General features: G+C 39.8%; 1 protein-coding gene across 5 annotated transcripts in view; it reads left to right on the top strand.

Annotated features, from left to right (window-relative positions):
- Positions 1-15,267, top strand: part of LOC139948934 (corticotropin-releasing factor receptor 1-like) — a 195,220-nt gene that overhangs the window by 123,370 nt on the left and 56,583 nt on the right. For 4 of the 5 annotated variants that reach the window (XM_071947306.1, XM_071947305.1, XM_071947307.1 and 1 more), the window contains one exon: positions 6,348-6,516. In XM_071947306.1, the coding sequence (XP_071803407.1) occupies positions 6,348-6,516 (169 nt within the window). Of the gene's footprint in view, positions 1-2,522; positions 2,596-6,347; positions 6,517-15,267 lie in introns of those variants that run through there. The other variant, XM_071947308.1, reaches the window with a different exon arrangement.

The following is a 15,267-nucleotide window of genomic DNA, read 5'->3' as shown; positions in this document are numbered from 1 at the left end:
ATAAATAACAAGCCTGTGTAAATTTAGGCTCAATCGGTCATCGGAGTCGGGAGAAAATAACGGGAAAACCCACTCTTGTTTCCGCACGTTTCGCCGTGTCATGACATGTCTTTAGAATAAATCCGTTATTCTCGATATCGAGAATATAGATAGGGTTAATGTTTTCTCAACAAGTAAAGCATTTCATGAAGTTTATTTCGAGGGATATATTTCGCCATTACCTTCTGTAAACCTTGTAAGATAATATTTAAATCTGCGAACTTTTAATTTTTGTTCTGTTCAGAAAGTGTCTAATGGCTTTAAAGGTTTGCACACTTATAATGTCAACTCCTTGTGTTCCTTCTTTTTTGTATGGCTTTAATGTTTTAATGTCAACAAGTAAAGCATTTCATGGAATTTGTTTCGAGGGAAGTCTTTCACCATTACCTTCTGTAAACCTTGTAAGATAATGTTTAAATCTGTGAACTTTTAATTTTTGTTCTGAAGTGTCCAATGGCTTTACAGGTTTGCACACTTATAATGTCAACTCCTCGTGTTCCTTCTTTTTTGTATGGCTTTAATGTTTTTGAGATCGTTAGGTTGCGTGTGTTATATTTCATTGCCGCTAGGATTCCGGTTCGAATCCCACCTGGGGCACTATGTGGATTGGGTTTTCAGTCACTGCCCGACTGCGTGGGTTTCCCCTGGGAATTTATTTATGAGTCTGGATTTTCCTCCCACATCTTAAACTGAAACTTCCTTCGCTGTTTTCTTTTTGTCGGGTACTTGTTGGTATAGTTATTTGTTGAGAGTCACTGGCTTCAGAACTAGAATGATTGCAACATTATACTCCTTGTCTTTGTTTACCTCTTAAAGACAATGAACACTATTGGTAATTGTCAACAACCGTCTTCTCACTTGATGTGTCTCAACATAATAAGCATAACATAACAAACCTGTGAAAATTTGAGTTCAGTCTGTCATCGAATTTGCAAGAAATAATGAAAGAAAAAACACCCTTGTCACAGGAAGTTGTGTGCTTTCAGATGCTTGATTTCGAGACCTCAAATTCTAAATCCTGAGGTCTTAAAATCAAACTAGTGGAAAATTACTTCTTTCTCTAAAACTACATAACTTCAGAGGGAGCCGTTTCTCACAATGTTTTGTACTATCAACCTCTCCCCATTACTCGTTACCAAGTAAGGTTTTATGCCGATAAATATTTTGAGTAATTATCAAAAGTGTCCACTGCCTTTATTTAACACCTATTTTTGTAGGATTTAAGGGCATGCACCGAGTTTTGCAAAAACTCCATGAATTTCAAACAAGGATTGTATTAATTGGTTCTTCTCAGGCGCTGTTATGAAAAAACCTGATGTCAGCTCAAGTTTTTAAATTGACAAAAAAATTAGGTTCGTTTTTGCAGCTAAGCAGACACGGACAGTGGCTTACCTCGGCTTGTTGTTGGATTTTCTTGCAATGTAGTGACAGTCTAAACCATAAAAGACCTTATCGCAAGAGAACTTAAAAGTCTAGCGAGAGCTTTAAGTGACATTTAGATGATATCTTACACTGCACAGTGTTTTTTTTTTAAAGTTTAAAGACTGCATTTTTTAATAGCCAAAGGGTATTGATGTTAAAGTGAAACAAGTTCATCTTCCACGAAGATGAAAACTATCTTGCGCCATATCGCACGCATATCGACTACAAAGCAACTTGTTTCACAGTTTAGTTACACTAAATTGCTCTGCATTTGAAGCAGATACTAAATGACATTTAGTCATCGGGTCCGGCCCGGTGGCAAAAAAAAAAAAAAAAAAAAAAAAAAAGTTTAGAATTTGCCATTTAAAAAATGAAAACTGTATTCTGTTTCCCGCTGTTTGAATCGATTTGGAAGAAAAACCTTCCCAACTGGAAAGCACTACGACAGTGGCCATTGAGGAGTGCAGAAACAAAATCGCGGCATGGTGTTGTTGTGGTTTTTTTTATGAACTTGTGTCACTTTAACACCGTATTTGTTGCGTCATAAATGGTCCGTTTCTATTGGATACTTTTACATCAATTATTGCTCGCTGATGTGGTCTGGTTTCGGACTCCGCGTAATGGGAAGTTGTTGATGAAACGGTTCTGCTCTATGCATCCCATACGAGTCGTCTTTGCTGGTCATCCACAGTCTCCCAGCCTCACCGGTCTATATAAAAGAGAGACAATCTGTCAGCGATCATTGTAGTTTGCATTTCTGTAAATTGCCATATTGGCTAAGATTTACATCAAATGCTTTGGATCTGGGAGGATTTGACTACCTTTAGAGCGCCTATCTTTACTGTGGGTTTGCCTTTAATATGTAGAAATCCATTCCTTGTTTTGCAATTTGCAATGAAGCTTGGGCTGTGAGTCACTGATCAAAGCTGTGGTCGGGTTTTACTGAAGGAGTCGTTCATGTTGGTCATCGTGTGATTTTCCGCTGAAGGGACAGCACTTGAAGCATCTACAGTCACAGTTGTCCAACCTGTAGACTTTTTTCAGTAGGAACGTGCTGTTGTATACCGCATTGATGGGTTCTCATGTTGCTTTGTTCGTCCGTCACTGACCGTTGTCACTTTTTAGTTGGTGCAGGTAAGTTTAATAGATGTTAATTTTTCATCGAGGAAAACGGGTTTTCATTTGTAGTTTTACCCATATACACCGATGTGTGTTAGCAAGGTATACTCAGTACTTTCCCGAGTTATGTGAGAAAAAAACACAGGTGTATTATTTGGGTGGGATTCGAACCATGATCTTTGTATTTCTAGAATAGTGTCAGACCAACTAGACAACCAAGATTGCCCGGTGGCTAGAGGCAGTTCGAATCCTATGTTTTGGCAGTGGGTTCGAATCCTACCTCAGACCAAAACCTTACAAGTGGATTGGTTTTTCAGTCCCTACCTGAATGCGTGAGTTTCCCCCATTGGGGTTTTCCTCCCACATCTAAATCTGATCATTCACTTGCGTTTCCTATTCATTCTGTTATTGGCGCTAATCTTGCTGTTGGGTGTAATTAATAAATAAATATCGAAAGTGACATTTAAGAGCGTGCTTTAAAGGAGGAATTAATTGTGGATCTTTAAAATGTAAGGGAAAACAAGTTGTATAATGCAAAGAGTACTATTATCATTATTAATTTGGTACATTTTGCTTGGTTTGAAAAAATTTTAAAAATCCAGAAGACGATCAGAGCACACTGATCGAAACGTCGAGTTGAAACCAACGGTTCTTTTCAGAACCTCCCCAACTCATTAGAGATAGTCATTACAAGGTGTTGCCGCAAACCTTTCTGTATCGTATCTCCACCATGCACAGTTTCAAATCCTACTTAAGTAAAAACTCGCTTGCAAGTCTGGAGAATGACATAACATAATATTGAATATAATAATATTTGTGTAATATGTTATATGTGTAATATGTTATGCTAACCATTTAAAGGCAGTGGACACTTGGTAATTAATCAAAATAATGATTAACCTTACTTGGTGACGAGTAATGGGGAGAGGTTGGTAGTATAATACATTGTGAGAAACGGCCCCTTTGAAGTGACGTAGTTTTCGAGAAAGAAGTAATTTTCCACGAATTTGATTTCGAGACCTCCAGCTTTAGAATTTGAGGTCTCGAAATCAAGCATCTGAAAGCACACAATTTCGTGTAACAAACGTTCTTTTTTCTTAATTGTTATTTCGCACTTTTGACGACCAATTGAGCTCAAATTTTCACAGGTTTGTTATTTTATGCATATGTTGAGATACACTAAGTGAGAAGACTGGTCTTTGATAATTACCGAATGTGTTCACTGTCTTTAAGCCACATCGATGCTTGTGGACCAGTTTGTGATTACGAAAATTGTCAACTTCTCGCAAATGATATGGCTTCGTATGGTAAAACCGACCCATAATAATCGCATAGATACAAGTGCAGCTATTGAAACTTGACTAATGTGTAGGCCTTGACAACCATAATTATAAGCGAGTCCAACTGAAACCTAGAAAAAGTGGTTGTACACAACATGTCCGTCAGTTTTTGGCTCCACAGACCATGTTTGAACCCATCCAGTAGAGCTTGCATTGTTATTTATTGCAAATATGACTCAATGAATAAATAAAGATTTAAAAAGATTTTAATTTCAAAATATATGACAGCCATTCTCCATCACATAAGAGGGTGCAGAGTTTGCATCTATGGACACCATTAGTCATTACTAAAACAAAAATCTTACCACAAAAATTGTAACGAGCAAATGAGAGGTGTTGATGATGGTATAACAAAAAATGTTAGATACGCCGGTCCCTTGTACTAAAATATGAAGAGTCTTCAGCCCCGAAGTCTTTTAATGTTTTTAGATAACTAAAGCACACAAATTAATCTGTGCATCGATTGTGTTTTTATTAATTTTGGGGCTTCAATGATCAATTGAGTCCAAATTTTCACAGATTTGTAATTTTGTTTTGCATATGTTTGGATACACCACGTGAGAATGCTGGTCTTTGACAAGGTGTCCAGGGGTCGATTTCACAAAGAGTTAGGACTAACCTAGGAGATATACAAATTGCATGGATAGTCCTAAGTTAGGATAAGACTAGTCCTAACTCTTTAGTCGAGATAAGACTAGTCCTAACTCTTTGTGAAATCCACCCCTGGGGTGGATTTCACAAAGGTAGTCCTAACTTAGGACTAGTCCTAGGCAATGCTAAGAGATAGGACCAGTCCTAAGTTTGGATGAGTTACTGGTTCTAACTTAGGACCAGTGCTATCTCTTAGCATTGCTTAGGACTAGTCCTAAGTTAGGACTACCTTTGAGAAATCCACCCCTACCTTTATTAAAGGTAACGTTGGTGTGTTGCGCCTTTCTTATTCATACCCCGCCCCCCCCCCTCACCTGCGAACCGGTTTTCCAAATGAACTTTAATATTATTTCTAAAAAATATCCCCATCGGCAAGATGCGATACTGTTTATTTTTAAAACAACGACATACAAAACGACGTGATTGTTAAAACAACATGAGAGAATGTTGAAGACACCTATGTAAGCAGTAGCCGACCGGAGCTTTCTAATAATTGAACAGCCGGGGAGAAATAAACACCCACGCTTAAACAATTATCTGTTCAGTTGTCTAGAAAACGTCGTTTTTTTATAAGGGGCTTATTACAAAAGTCGGACGGCGCAAGGGTTCGGATAATTATAAACTGCCTTTCTTATGGTGTATTCATTCCGCAACAGACTGTATTAAATGCTCCAACTGTAGGAGCATGCCAATGTATTGGCGTTCATATAAATAGATTAAAGGCCCTGGACACATTTTGGAAAAGGTGTATCCCAACAGTACGCATGGAATGACGACTCTGTGAATTTTATGACTCAATTGCGAGAGAATAAAATCCGGGCAAAGGAAAGAAATGTGGGCCCTTTCCGACAAAAAGGGGCCTCAGATCAGAAGTGAGTGTGTTACCTCTTTCTACACAAAACTATGTTGCTTCAGAGGGAGCCGTTTCACCCATTTGTTTATACTATCAATATCAACAGGTCTCCATTGCTCGTTACTAATAAAGAGTTTATGCTTAATATTTTGAGTATATTTACAAACAGTGTATCTTGTGCCTTTAACACAAAACTCGTGTTGAACCATTGCGCAGTGGTCAAAGCTTTCCAATAATATATGCGGGGAAGTAATTAATTTGGTCAAGTCGACCCAGGTGTGGATCAGAACAACGGCCGTTCGCATGACTGAGTAGACGTCTCATCTAGTAGACCACTTATAGATTGTCCGGCGACCATGAGGCCAGCTTGATCAGTTTGATGTCGTCATTGTCCAAGTCTTAGTTTGTCATTGCTGTCCATGTCTGAGTGGCTGCCAATGTTGTTTATGTCTTTGTTGCTGTCACTGTTGCCCTAATGTTGCCGTGTATGTTGGTTAATTACACTGGACGCCTTTGGTTATTGTCAAATCTCACTTGGAATAAACCAAGGGAGATTTGACAATAACCAAAGGCGTAAACAAACCTATGCATATTTGGACTCAAATGGTCATCAACGTTGCAAGAGAACACTAAAAGAAAAAACACCGTTGTTAAATTGTTGTGTGTACTTTCAGATGGCTTCAAAAGGGCCGCCTTCAGCCTCAGCTAAGGTATTGTTGAGTGAGAAATAACCTCTTGCAATAATTTATACTATCAACAGCTCTCACCGTTACCAAGTAGGTGGTTATACTAACAATTATTTTGAGTAAGTGCCAATAGTGGCCAGTGCCTTTTGGTTGGTAAGTTGTTAGCAACAGCTAATGCCTTTTTTCCCATTCGATTTGAATAACACTTTGTTTAACTTTCTTATTGTTCTATTGTAGGATCCTCTGTTGTTGGTCTGGCTCCTAGCCTTCATCATGAACCTCGGGGCTACAGGGGCTGGTGCCCAAGACGACATGAATCGGGAATATTACGAAAGGGTTATTCACGAGAGGGCCATGGACTGTGTCAGACGCTATCAAAACGTCACAGTACCGGGAGTGGATCCTAGTGAGTATTTTACACAATAGTAATAACTAATTTATTTATCTATTTATTTATTTACTCTCTTCATGTAAAAGAGTGAACAATTCACTTTCTTGTCCGAGTGATGTCAGTTTCGAGCAGAGAGTATGTACCAAGAACATCGTTGTATTTTACATACAAACAAGTAAGTTCCGAGCCATTTTTTTTTTTTTTTTTTTCCATTTTGCGTAGCATTTTTGTGCAAGATGTTGCGGTTTTGTTCTTCTTGAAAATGTAGATACGCCGTGTTCGCATTGACGCGACGGAATGTACACTACGTTAACCGGAGTGTTAATTATCTAGGTACTATACAAGTGACTACACCAACGTAGTGTTAATTGTCCACACCACCTCATCGTTGGGGAAATAAACACCGGTGTGGGTGTTGTCACATCTATAATAATTTGTATACCAGGGGAATTAAAGTATAACACCTCAGTGTTTTACCTTACACTTTCTACCTTTTAACCCTTGTCCCAGTCGGTCTGTTTATATAAACCTGCCCTTTCATGTGTCACAGTGGTCGACTCGGATTGCAAACCTAGTTAACCTATGTTTATCTTGTCGTGTCGTTCTTCCGTGAGTGTTGCCACGCCATGTTTTTAATATGGTTAGGCTGTACTTTGTGTTATTTGCGTTGCCTTTTAACTTGTGCGATGCATTGGCCAAGTCGTGAGGATAGCTGCGGAGATTTCGGACTGTGTTGAAGGCGAACTGAAACTCAAATAATCGCAGAACTTTTCATAAAAGTTCTTACATAAAAGAGAAAGTGTCCTTCCATGTTTTTGGACAAGTAAATTATTTCACAGTATCTAGTTTAGGTTGCCCTCAACATTGGTCAACAATGTTGTTATACGTGTGATATATGCTATGTTTGATTGTCGGGAGTCTTAAACCAGTAAAGTCTGAAAACAGTAAAATCTCGTGTGGCCGGAACGAGGCCATTGTAGCGAAAGTATGGCTGCCAAGTTCCTCCTGTCAGAAATTCTGTGCGAGCGTGAACCCATACTTTCAGCTTCATCTCACCAGTACACCCTTGTTTTACTGTGATGTAGAACAATGAGCCATTCCAACAGCTTCACTGCACGTACTGCATCTCTTTGGAATTCCTTGCCTGATGCATCGTTCCCTTCATTCTACAATCAAGACTGCTTTAAGCATATCTTAGAAGTAATTTTGTTAAGGCTCTCATTTTGCTAACGAGAATGACGTCATCGTAGTCATGGTAATCGGTACAGATGGACGTAGTAGGACGACGGCCTTGTGAAAAAAGGTGTAATAATTTATATATCAAAGTCAAGCCCTATTTTGTTTTTCTTTTAAAGACTGAGCCAGGTAACACGTATGTTATACCCAATGTTGTGGTTGTTATTAAATTAAACTGTACATTACAGGTATGATTGTTATTCCCTTTTTTTTTTTTGGGGGGGGGGGGGTTGGTGGGTGGTGATACACGTAAACGAACTTAGACAACTTATCGTAGCGGTTACCCTGTTGTTCTGGTTCACGTGTCAAATACCATTCGTGTTTCCCCAGGCTTGCGAGCCATAGTGATTAAATTTAATTCTGAGGCGTAAGGTTTCGGTACCAGAACAGAAAACAAACGCATTTTGATACTACATTCTTACATCGCAGACGGTGACTATTTCACAAGACTTCTTTGATATCAAACTGCACTGCAATAAGTCAGTCATCCGATCCCCCAACCGTTGCTTATATCCGCCACTCATGTGATAAATTGTAATATCCACCGCAGACGAAGCATGAAATATTCAGTTATCATAAGTTATTAAAGGTCTTGTTGAATCGGCTGAGGACGTGTTGGATTATGATCCGTGACCTGTAATAAAAAGTCCATCTATTTGGCTCCACTGTTTCCATACCGATGAATAAAACGCGATAGATGAATCTGTAATTGCTGCAGGGCGTGAGGCACCGACATGGTCGTGTACCAATCGCTCAAGTTACGTGCTAGCATTAGCAGTGCATCGTAGGCTTGGAATACTCGTTGTGGTGACCAGACTATAGGCTCGTCTGCTCTTGACATTTTCATTCTCCAAAATAGTAACAGTGAGGTGCCAACAGTCTTGCATTCATTGTATCGTCCCTTGCTTTGGAAACTGTCAGTCAATCTTAGTTCTCGTTGACCTCAGTGAGGGCGCTGCTGTTTACTTGTTGACGTCATAAGCGCTCAAATCTCAACCAATCATAGGCTTCCGTTGACCCCAATGAGGGCGCTGTTGTTGACTTCTGACGTCATATGTTCACAACTTTCAGCCAATCATGTGTCTCCTATGAGGGCACAGTTTGGACTATTCGACGTCATATTTGCACAGCTCGCAGCCAATCATAGGACCCCCTTTGAACTCAATGGAGGCGCTGTTATGTGACGTCACATGCACTCAACTTGCAGACATGTTCTCCATTGACATAATACAACTGTTTTGGACTTTTGACGTAATACGAAAGCTGTGTGTCCTGAAAGTGGATAACATTGGTTTCAAACCTCAATTCTAAAACTTACATCTCTTCTTTAAAACCTATTCTCCGCAACCTCCTTGATTACGTTCACCTTCAAGAATATTGATGCACATATTAATACTCTGAGAAGCCAAATGCTTAAGGATGCATACCTTATTAGAGTAATCCTTTGAGGCAAAAACATTCAGCGTTCTTGGCCTAGTTTGGCATTCATGAAAGCAGCTGATTACATAGGGCCTACATGCTCTACTAGGCGGATACTGTGGTGACTAGAATTAGTGCGGGTTGTTGCAATCTCTGAACCGTCTGTGTGTCGTTACACAGCCTTTGGGCTATCTGTAGAGTTTCCAAAATTTAGAACGTATCTTTATTTATTTATATTCATCGGGAGACGAAACAAACTCCGCATGGTGTTTACTAACCCGCCACCGTAAATGCAGTGGGCACTATCGGTAATTGTCAAAGACTAGCCTTCACAGCTCAATCGGTCATTGAAGTTGCGAGATAATAATGACAGAAAAATAAAACTTGTCAAACGAAGTTGTCACCATTTAGATGGTTGATTTCGAGACCTCAAGTTCTAAATCTGAGGTCTCGAAATCAAATTCGTGGAAAATTACTTCTTTCTCGAAAACTATGGCGCTTCAGAGAGAGCCGTTTCTCACAGTGTTTTGTACCATCAACTTCTCCCCATTACTCGCCACCAAGAAAGGTTTTATGCCAATAATTATTTTGAGCAATTACCAATAGTGTCCACTGCCTTTAATAACAATTCCGTTTGTTGAGACATTACCAAAATGAGCCTACCATTAAGCGAGATATGACGTTCCTAAAACATAAAACTTAGTGTTATTTCAGGAGATATTTTAGGTTAAGTCTTTGCACTGACATGAAGATTATAATCAAAGTTTATTGTATTTATACCTTGTAAAAAAATCATATTGTTTTAGTCCATTTCTTTTTAGTTTAAGATCTTGGATTATTGTACTTCTTAAAAAATGGAACATCAAAAGATGATGTTCATGACGTCAGTCAATTTAGCTTTAGAAAGCTTTCGTTCAGCCTGTGCACCTTCTTGTGAAATAATAATATACTAATTTATACAGAGAAATTGGTAAATAATGTCATAATTTTTCTGACATTAGTCTGGCACTATAGTAATGGTGTCCGTTCAATATCTGTTTGGGGTTGTATGTTGTGATTTATAACTGATTTGCTGGAGGAGCATCCAATAGCCTTTCATCGTTTTAATCCAAGACCGGATGAAATCCAGGAATTTCCCTGGAGAGCCGGACCTTCTTCTAACATTTTTCCTTAAGGGGCAGCCTTTACATCACCATGCCTCCTGTCGAGCATAAAATCCCATTAAGCGAGTAATAAAAGAATGTGCCTAGGGTAGAGGTGTTGAAGCAGAACGATCTTCGCGGTGTATTTCCCATCGGTCTTGGGGAGGTTTTCCATTTACAGGGCATTGTACCCAAGACCCATATTAAACTCGCTTTGTGAGAACCACGCAATCAATTGCACCATGCTGAAAACCTAAATTGAAGCACACTCCTCCATGGTTTCTGAAGTATTCAGTAATGCTGAGGGACGACAATTTGATTGAAATGCTTCTTCCTGAAGCCTGTCATCACTTTGACGAAATTTTGATTTCGTCTTGCGCTGTAAAAATTGACCCGGACTCCGGATCCATTGGGGACCTGATCCATTTAAGGGTCAGGCTGACTCGTTAACTGGTCAATAATTCGGTTATGTTTGCAGAGATTTTAAGGTATTCGCGTGGTCACCGTACACATCTCCTAGTTACAGATTGTGGGTCATACTAACCCTAAAAAGAGTCATGTCCAGTGGGGAACGGATCAAGGTCAAATCTGACCCAGTGTGGCAGGAGATTCGGTCCCCCCGGGAGTCTCTCTCTCCCCCTCCCCCCCCCCCCCATATGGCAAACTGTGTGCAAACTTCTTTTGATAGCGTCCTCTTTTTACTCATCCTTCTCCAGCCCATGGTAATTCTTCATATATATGGGGGAACGAATCTCCGGCGGACAAGTTCCTTAGAACACCGGCAGTTTAAAGGGATTTCTGGTGTATTATTACCGCTTTAGAAATTACATCTCTGATCATTGCATCAACAACGCTCAATGTGCGGTTCCTTTTAATCATCTAATGCCTCTCAGTCAAAACAAAAATGTGTTGATGACGTCACACGAGGTGTCAAGTTGGCTCAATCATAACATCCACAGTTTTTTTCCTTTTCTCACACAGCTTCAAACACTACCTCAGACATACAGATTGGGTTTCCAGTCCCTTCTGAGGCTCCCGTACGATTTTCCTCTTTGTTTTTAAAGGCACTGGACACTATTGGTAATTACTCAAAATAATTGTTAGCATAAAACCTTACTTGGTTACGACTACTGGAGAGCTGCTGAGGTCTCGAATTCAAACATCTGAAAGCACACAACTTGTGCGACAATGGTGTTTTTTCTTTTCTATTCTCTCGCAACTTAGACGACCAATTGAGTTCAAATTTCCACAGGTTTGTTATTTTATGCATATGTTGAGATACACCAAGTGAGAATACTGGTCTTTGACAATTATACCAAAGGTGTCCAATGTCTTTAATCAGTGTCTTGCAATTGGTGATTCTTCAAAGATACTAATTTACCCTGCCTTCTGTACATCAATGCCTCGTAATACTTCAAGACACGTATGAACCAATCAAGAAGGTACTTCGTGATTTACCATCTTGACGAGCTTTATTGAACATTGTGTGTTTCATATTTAACAACTCTCAAAGTTTTACTTCAAGTCGTGAAATTCGCCTAAGGGGGCGTGGGTTCATCGAGAATGATCATTACTGCACGTACAGTCATTCAAAGGTTTTCAACTATTTTCGCTAGCTGTTTCTTGTTGTCTTCTTCATGTAGTATGAGATAACACCCCCCCCCCACCTTCTATGCAATGGTTGACATTGAACAGATGGAAGATGCTGCGTGTTAAACAATTTGAAAACAAACTATAAATTACTGTTTTGAGGTAAATCTAGGATACCTCGCAAACAAAGTAAATGTTGTTAGTATTTTCAAAATTCGGGATTTTTAAAACAACAATTTAATATTACTCCAATAACAAGTGTATTTCCCATTTGATTCAAATATGTTTTCTGACTGCCAACTCGTAAGATATTCTTGAAAGATATTGTAATTGATAGGTTCTCGAATTTGAAAATATTACGCTTTCTGTATCTTTGTGCATCCTTAGTTACTACTCAGACACATTACATTCCATTGAAAAGTTAAATAATTCAATTCTCAATCCGCGGGTCATCAAATCCTGCCTGGATTCAGCTTGTCTTCTAAATTTTAAAGTCATATACAATTAGAATCGAGTAGTGTATTATGAAAAAAAAAAGTTTGATTACATTGGTTTTCCTAAATCTTCGTCGTCGTGTACAAAACAGCGGTTCGTTTTTGAAATGGCAAGGGCACCAAGGCATTTTGTTGGCTGGTATAGGGCACCTTATAGTGAAAGTGTAGATTTCATCAAGGACATTTCAAGGGCACCGAGGCAGTCACCAGGTGGCATGGAGGCAATCGCCTTTGTTGCTTCCGTGAAGTCAGGCCCGACCAAATCTTCAACGGACTTTTCCTGTATAAATATTACCGTGGAAAAACGGGTCAGCGAATCCCCTTTGCGTCTCATGTGCGTCTATAGATTTCTTCAAGGACATTTCAAGGGCACCGAGGCAGTGACAAGGTGGCATGGAGGCAATCGCCTGTGTTGCTTCCGTGAAGTATCTGGCCTGATGACAACATCTTCAACGGACTTTTCCTGTATAAATATTACCGTGGAAAAATGGGTCAGCGAATCCCCTTTGCGTCTCATGTGACTTGAAACTGGGGGATTTGTGGGTAATACAGGCTCATCTTGTCCCATGGAATCTGGTTGTAGTTGTTCAGTCCCCATGGGAAGCCTGATCGGAGATAGGAATGATTGAGGGCTGAAAGTGATCCCGTTGTTCATTATGGAAGATGATTAAGAAGGCGTGAAGTCTGCCCATACCACGGTATCTCACGTGAATACGGAACGCGTACTGTTTGGACCCTAGTGGCTTCGTCAAATAAAAAAAAAACCACTCGGGCGTCAGCACCAAGCTATGATTGCCATGTCGTCACTATTGATGTATTGCACCCTAAATCTATATAATATAACAAATGTATAAATGCATTAATAGGGTTTAATGCGTAACGCAGTAAACCGATTTAACACCAGGAAATATGCATAATTATAGTCAGGTTGCACAGTCGGGGCTATAAGCGATTGGGATTGTCAGGGCGCATTCAGACGTGGTTCCATTGTTCTTTTCAACCAACCAAAGCAATGCATTTGGGGAAAGGGTGCTTGTCTTTCTGGGAACCGTCATTGAATATTCTGCCACCGAGGAGTTAAGACAGATTGTATAGTTTCGCAAAATTCGGTACCTTCTTGGCAACTCGCTGGAAGTGGGAACCGCATTGAAGAAATCCAAGTGATACCTGATGAGGAGGGCGAAGATGGGCGGCTACAGAGAGTGGTGAAGCCGATGGCTTACTAGCCGGGCAAATCGGGTGAGTCGCTACATTTTCAGACCTAATGCTGGGGCAAGTACAGCCCCAACAGTAACGCTAGTAGGTAACACGAGTACCGTGAATACGGAAAGGTTTCAAACATCTAGTATGTATAAAGGGCCAATAATTGCGAACATCCCACAGATTAATAGTCAGGATATTTCATGGCCTTTACACGTAACTCGGGGTATAACGGACCAACATTCTCAAAGCATGAGTACAGGTACACAAGGACAAGAAAGGGCGGACAATCATAATTTTTTTGGCAGCTTGCCGTTTAATATGAAAGTTAGTCAGAGCTTGTGTCAGTCAGGCCAATCAGGAATAAGTAAGCCTAGTAGTTTAGTGTACAACTTGGCAAACTCTAGTCAATATTCAGGGTATTCCATACATAACAGGGATGGGGCATGTAGTAGGTTAGGAGGGACATCATCTTCAATAGAACTGGGTGGTGCCCAACTTTCAAATGCAGGGTGCAAAATAAGTACAGTAGGGAGCAGTTGCATGTGGGGGTCCATTGATTGCACAGCGGGCTCTTGAAGCATACCGATGGCGGATAACATGCAGCATATGAATTAACCATCAACTCCCTTTAATCCATTGATATCGGTTTGTAGCGAATTGGGCGAGGGCCTACCGCTAACCTTAAAATTTTTAAGATTATTCATAGCGAGTTTGTGGATTTTGCTGTGATCTTACAAAGAAGAGTGACCCTATAGTAGTACAAATAGCCTACCGCTAACCTTAAAATTTTTAAGATTATTCATAGCGAGTTTGTGGATTTCGCTGTGATCTTATAAAGCAGAGTGACCCTATATTAGTACAAATAGCGGTCAAGACACAATAATTCTTGCTGGCTGTAAACGAGGGGGGTTTTATAATATGGAAAGATAATAAACACAGGCGTCCAATTACTTCTATACATTACATGGACCTCTGCATTTTTGACTTATGTAGCAGTGTATTTGCGAGCTCATCTCCATAGAACACATAGAATTATTGAAATAGTGTCAGATCGTACGCACAGAGAGCAGCAGCTCGTCCAATAAGGGGGGATGGCGCACTTTTAGAATGAGGCAGCAATTAACACCAGTTAGATCATGGGCATAATTGACGATGAATTATGGGCATTGCACGTCACAGCACCATGTGTTAATCAAGCTCTAGAACAAAGGGTACATAAAGAATAGAAGGGCAATACCAAGTTTCATTATGACCTTTCGGAATGATTGATCATTATTAGGCACTAAATGGCCAGCTTCCATAAATCAAGGGGTAGCCTATTGCATAATATTAAAATTAAAGACCTTTGCATCTTCTTCCATTTGTACATACGTATCTGGTATTTCATATGTTTAATGAATAGGGTGGTATAGATGGCCTTAGCTTTCGATCCAAACCGGACCTAGTTCAGAGGCATAAAACAAGTACAAACAAATACATATCCATTCATAGAAAAAGAGAGGGGAAATGGATTAAAGGAAGAAAGAAGCGGGAAAATAACAGCCAATCAAAGTTTCTATTTCAGAAACAATTGGGGGCTATGAACCAATACGAGTAGAGTGGCGAGGACAAAGGAGGTTTCATATGAAAGGATGGATTACTGGACCATAAAAGTGGTAAATGCATCGTTCGTTAACAATGCA

This window comes from Asterias amurensis, chromosome 16, assembly GCF_032118995.1.
Source record: "Asterias amurensis chromosome 16, ASM3211899v1".
Lineage (NCBI taxonomy): Eukaryota > Metazoa > Echinodermata > Asteroidea > Forcipulatida > Asteriidae > Asterias > Asterias amurensis.
Note: the sequence above shows the minus strand (reverse complement) of the source record. Positions and strands in the feature narration are given on the sequence as shown.